Source organism: Convolutriloba macropyga, chromosome 15 (genome assembly GCF_964194025.1).
Source record: "Convolutriloba macropyga chromosome 15, txConMacr16.3, whole genome shotgun sequence".
NCBI lineage: Eukaryota > Metazoa > Xenacoelomorpha > Acoela > Convolutidae > Convolutriloba > Convolutriloba macropyga.
The window spans coordinates 44753213-44759212 of record NC_134482.1 but is presented as its reverse complement, the minus strand read 5'-3'; the positions used below and the strand labels follow the sequence as shown (position 1 = coordinate 44759212).

The window sequence follows — 6000 nt, the reverse complement described above, 5'->3', positions numbered from 1 at the left end:
AAAAATTTTGCAAAATTTTCAATTGAATTCTGTTGCTAAATTTAAAGCATTGCTCTTTTGTCTGCTTGGACACAAAATAAGCTGCGTTCAAAGTTTATATCAACGTTAGATCGTGCTAAATGTCGATGTTGCTCAATTATCTCAAGCTTAGTTAAGAAAATTAAGATAATTTACTTCTTTTTCGATGAAATTTTGACTTTGAGTTTGAATTCCGATTTTGTAAATATCACTACCTTGTTGAATAGGTCCAAAATCAATTTAATTTTACCTATTTAATTAATTAGACTTCTGGAATTTTTTGTCCGATTTTTGTTCCAATAAATTTAAACTTTTTTCTTGTAAAGAATTTGCTTTTAGGATTCAAAATTAAATGACCTTGGTGCATCATAATGTCCCATAAATTGCAAATTAGTTGTTTATTAAGTTGTAGTTGTGAGTTCAAATATTTTCAAATTCCTCTTTATAAATGAAAACTATGAAGAAAAAAGATGTCGGCTCAGTTGTTCTTCCTAATATTTGTATTCGTTTCCATTCTTCCATACAGTAGAACAGATAGCGCTGCATGTAACTTTCAGTCACACTTACGGAGTAGAAAATTGATCCAACTATATCTGTCACAGTCTGAAGAGCAATCAGTCCGAATTCTATCGCTCTGAGTTCCTTCACAAAAAGGAAACAAAGCAAACAATAACAGTTTAGAACCAGAATGCAAACACAAACAAATAGCTGAAATATAAATTTAATAAAAATTTTTTTAAAAGAGCTAAAATCAAATTTAAAAAGAGTTTTTTCAATCGCTAGAAAAATACGGTGTGCAATAGCATGTACAGGAAGAATAATCAAACAGGAAGAATAATCAAGATTATTTGAAGAAATTAAATTGTAACTAGAAAGAAAGCTTAACAGTAAGACAACATTTCAGCAAATAAAAATCAGTACTGAACAAGTCTAAATGGAAGTTTTACAAGTCTGGCCAGTCTTGGCAAAGACTTGCGTAACACTTGCAAGTAAAAAAACAACTTTTTCGAAAAGTTTTGAATTAAACTGAATTCCGAAAAACTTCGTGACGTCCCGCGTCTTCGGATTAAATTTTAGGACACTTTCCCGGAGTGCCTGAAAATTACCCAAACACTGTCAGAAATGAACTAACAATTTAGGGGTCAAGTGAACCACACCAATTCGGGGGGTCAAGTTAAGAAAAATTTCGCTTGAAGCCAAATTGACATGATACAAGAGCGTTTTCTACCTGATTTTAAAAAAATTGATAGACATATCTAGTGGCTTTGATTGTAGCTTTCTTGTTCCGGTTGGCCATTTGGAGTGTTTATGCAAACCAAATTTTGAAGATTTCTGGCAATTTTTTAAGACTTTTCGACCAGTTTCCGTCAATTTCGACCTTTTATAGCATGTTTTTTTAATACAAATTTTGGATTTAAACATTTTAAGAGTTGGCCTGGAATATAGACAAAACTAAATGATTATCTGAAAACCAAAAAAAAACTAGATATTTGATAACTTCATCAGCGCATGCAAATCAACGTTGGAATTAACCGGTCTAATTAATTTAAAATTTTGGTTGACATATTTTAATGTAGTAGCAAATTCGTGGTTTTCACAAAACTGAGGGTTTATTGCGCCTTTAACACTCTATTTAATAAATTACATAGCAGCTAAGAGCTGTACAAAACTGAGATCTGGATTGGATTGGTCTTTCAGCTGGAGAAAAAAACTACGTTAGAATTCGTTTTCATAGATCAATGTTTGTTTAATCAAACTTTTTAAGGCACACCCGATGTGGGCTCCTTTTACAGCCTTAAAGTATAAAGAGCTAAGGCTACTTTTTTCTGCGCGCGAAGTAGACTTACCTATATCTCTAAGACTAACCGACTCTATAAAACACAGAGAGTAAACTTCTATTATTACGGTGGTTAAGAAGTATGGCACCGGAGTCAATGGTATACACATGGTTTATCTAACTAAAAGACTGACTACAGTTAGTTCAGTTCTCTCTATATAAAAGAGAATAGTGTCTTCTCAGTCTCTGATTGGTGGAAGGTGCACATTCAGTATTTCCACTGCTACATCCATCCGGGGTTGAGAGTTTCAAATCCGAATTTGTGAAGTGTAGTAGAAGTACGTTGAAAGTGTCATCCTCGCTGAAAGGTAGGGTGATGTCAATGATGAGTTGTGTCCTCTCTGAAGCGGGTTGTGACTTGTGTCGTCGTCTAGGATCCCTGTCAGTGAAGTAGTGACTAGTGTCGTCAGTGAAGAGGTTCGTCTTGATTGTGGAACCAGTAAGGGTGCCAGTTTCATGGTGTTTGGCCAGTAACGTCAGTCCTGTTCAGAGTATGCCCAACTGCTCTCACTGTCTTCTAGTGAGGATTTATTCCCAGTTGAAGGATCGCCTGTAGTCCTTAATCTCTGTCTGGTTTGCATGAGGAGATTTCTATTCATCTCCACCTGGTACAAGGTTTGAACCAGTCGAATTCACCAGCTTACCCTCTGGTGGAAATCCACCTTTTAGCTAATGTGTGAGCTACTTTCCGAATTAAATCTATTGGTTAAATTTAATACATTCTTTCGTAAGTCCCGACCGGGAGGAAGAAGAAAAGAACTGATCCTAATCGTCAGTCTTGTGGAAAAAGAAAAGAATATGGTGAATATATTTTGTAGGAAGAAGAAATTGAAGACAGTAAGAAAGGAAAAAGAGAAAGAAAAGAAAGGAAAAGAGTTTCAGATGAGTTTTGAGAACAGTGAGTCACTTTGAGTTTTTGTGGGACTGTGAGCCAAAGGTGGTGCTGTAGGTCTGTGGCCTACGTCCGTTATTCGAACTCGAAATCCGGAGCTCGGTTGTCTGGATCACGGAAGAAGGCGAGGAATTCCGGATAACGTGCCAGACAAGCAGCGAGGGCACGAGGATACAGATCAACGTTACAGTGTGGATGTAACGCGAGGAGGTGACTGAAGATCTGTGTTTCTTCTTGTGATGGATGCCGATTGTCTAGCTTATCGACCATCCAATCCCTGTAGAGGAGGTTGAAAGTGTGGCCATAGGCACACTTCGTGGTGCCTGCTTCTACACAATGTAGATATTCGATCGGGACGAAAATGGGGCAATTCGTCTTGGCATAGAGTGGAGAGAAGATGAAGTAATTTTTGATAGGATCAAAATTACGGAGGGTGCCTTCACAATAGTTAGGCTGGATGATGTAACTATAATTCATGTAGTAGGGTGAAGTCAGCTTTGTATTAGCGTACTGAAGACGCCAATTCATGTGGATAATCGGATTAGTGTGCTGAAAAGGATGTTGCACAAATAAGTAGTTGTGCATCGTGTGAAGCATCTTCACTCGATTTACTTTGTGGGTAGTGTTGTTTACATCCATCTTTGTGGGATGCAAAAAACCGAATTGCAAGTTAAAAGAGTCGTATTTAGCATAAATTTTGTAGGGTGCAGTGTCACGAGTGAAGAAAGTATTGAGGTAGTCGTTTCGGCGATCTGCAAGTGCAAAGAAGTACTTAGACAGATGTCAAAATCGTTCCGTGAAGAAGAGAAGAAGAAAAGAACTGATCCTAATCGTCAGTCTTGTGGAAAAAGAAAAGAATATGGTGAATATATTTTGTAGGAAGAAGAAATTGAAGACAGTAAGAAAGGAAAAAGAGAAAGAAAAGAAAGGAAAAGAGTTTCAGATGAGTTTTGAGAACAGTGAGTCACTTTGAGTTTTTGTGGGACTGTGAGCCAAAGGTGGTGCTGTAGGTCTGTGGCCTACGTCCGTTATTCGAACTCGAAATCCGGAGCTCGGTTGTCTGGATCACGGAAGAAGGCGAGGAATTCCGGATAACGTGCCAGACAAGCAGCGAGGGCACGAGGATACAGATCAACGTTACAGTGTGGATGTAACGCGAGGAGGTGACTGAAGATCTGTGTTTCTTCTTGTGATGGATGCCGATTGTCTAGCTTATCGACCATCCAATCCCTGTAGAGGAGGTTGAAAGTGTGGCCATAGGCACACTTCGTGGCGCCTGCTTCTACACAATGTAGATATTCGATCGGGACGAAAATGGGGCAATTCGTCTTGGCATAGAGTGGAGAGAAGATGAAGTAATTTTTGATAGGATCAAAATTACGGAGGGTGCCTTCACAATAGTTAGGCTGGATGATGTAACTATAATTCATGTAGTAGGGTGAAGTCAGCTTTGTATTAGCGTACTGAAGACGCCAATTCATGTGGATAATCGGATTAGTGTGCTGAAAAGGATGTTGCACAAATAAGTAGTTGTGCATCGTGTGAAGCATCTTCACTCGATTTACTTTGTGGGTAGTGTTGTTTACATCCATCTTTGTGGGATGCAAAAAACCGAATTGCAAGTTAAAAGAGTCGTATTTAGCATAAATTTTGTAGGGTGCAGTGTCACGAGTGAAGAAAGTATTGAGGTAGTCGTTTCGGCGATCTGCAAGTGCAAAGAAGTACTTAGACAGATGTCAAAATCGTTCCGTGAAGCAAGGGTTTAGAGAAAATTGGAGACATTCGAGAGGTAAATCTTTATCCATCCTTCTTGAACATATTCGTTCTCCAATTTTCCAAGAGAGCAGGAACTGGCTGAGGGCTTCAGTGTGTGTTGAGGCGAGATGGAAGTGTAATTGATCCTCTCTGGCACATTTATACCCTTATGGTATTAATGCCGAGAGGGTTTGTTAATTCAAGAAATCGGAAATTCGGTCCCTGTGACCGTTGTGGAATTCCGTGTGTTGGTGCAAAAGGGTTGGGTCTCCCGCGAGAAGATGAGGGCTGTGGGCCTCGTGAAGGGCTCGCTGTGGGACGTGTTCTGTAGCACGTGGACGCCTCTTATGTGAGGGGTGAGTACACGAGTAGTTGTCTGTTGACGTGGGTCAATCGTACGGGGAATGGCTGAGGGAAAGGCTGTTGTGGCCTAAGAGGAAGTATAATCGGGCCGTACCGCGGTGAGGCTACCGGTGGACGTTGTGTATGCGGTGTTGGCATTACTGGCGGTGAATAGACCAGTGGTTGTGATCGTGGTCGTGCTCCACGGATCCTACCAGAGTACGCCCAATTATGGACGACTGTTTCTGGTGTAGAGCGGCCAGACTGCTCCGTTGTGGCTATTTCATCAGCCCAAGAGGGAATGCTCGTAGGCTGGGGTGGTGGTTGTGATGCGGATACTGCTGTGTGTGCAGTAGAGAAGAGTGGAGTTGGCTGTGGCTCCTGGCTGGTTTCCTGGAGGAGCCGCTCATGTAACGAGCTTTACGGTCCTGCAGGAACTGAGGGTGAGCTCGTGTCACTGTATATGTACTGAAGTTCACCTGAGCTCGAGGAAGAGGTGGCGGGTGAAGGCATTGGGTTCACCCGCGCATAATTGGCTGTGTCCACAGACTGTGGCTGTGAGAAGGGTTGCGCCGTCGTGAAGACGGCTGGTGTTTGCATTTCGTAAACTGGCTCGGGTACTGTGGGTGCCAGTACCAGTGGAATGAGGGGTGAGGGCAGAATGTCATCAACCTCCAGCATGATGAGGTCGTATGCCGTAGAATCGACATTTGGCGGAATTGATGAGCCTCATTCCTGGTGGGTGGGAGCTGCAGTGGAGTTACTAAAACAAAAAGGGTGTGAAAGGCGAGTGCTTGGAAGATTAAAAAAGATTTCTTCTGGAATTTTTTGACAATCAGGATCTTTTTCAATAGAGTCTCGTGAAAGAGAAATTCCACCTGAGCGTTTACGCTTAATAGGTAGAAAAGTGTGTAGGTGTAGAGATTGAAAATCTGGTCTCGTTCTAGAGTCAATTGGTGTTTCATAGCATTGATAAATAGAGGCTGGTAAAGTGGAAATTTGTCGTTTATTTGAATTATTGTGTACAGGAGAAGAGAATTTCTTATAGAAATTTTCAAACTTTTTATGTAATAGATTTAATTCATGTTGAGAGTGTGGAGTGCAACCGTCAATTGAATGTCTACGTCGTTTTTTAGGTGATGGTGGTTTATATTGT

General features: G+C 40.6%; 1 protein-coding gene across 1 annotated transcript in view; it reads right to left on the bottom strand.

The window, feature by feature from the left end:
* Nucleotides 1–438: 438 nt before the first annotated feature.
* Nucleotides 439–6000, bottom strand: part of LOC142354220 (uncharacterized) — a 64408-nt gene continuing 58846 nt past the window's right edge. Inside the window, exon 3 of the mRNA XM_075406472.1 lies at nt 439–726. Coding sequence (XP_075262587.1) covers nt 439–726 — 288 coding nt within the window. The remainder of the gene's footprint in view (nt 727–6000) is intronic.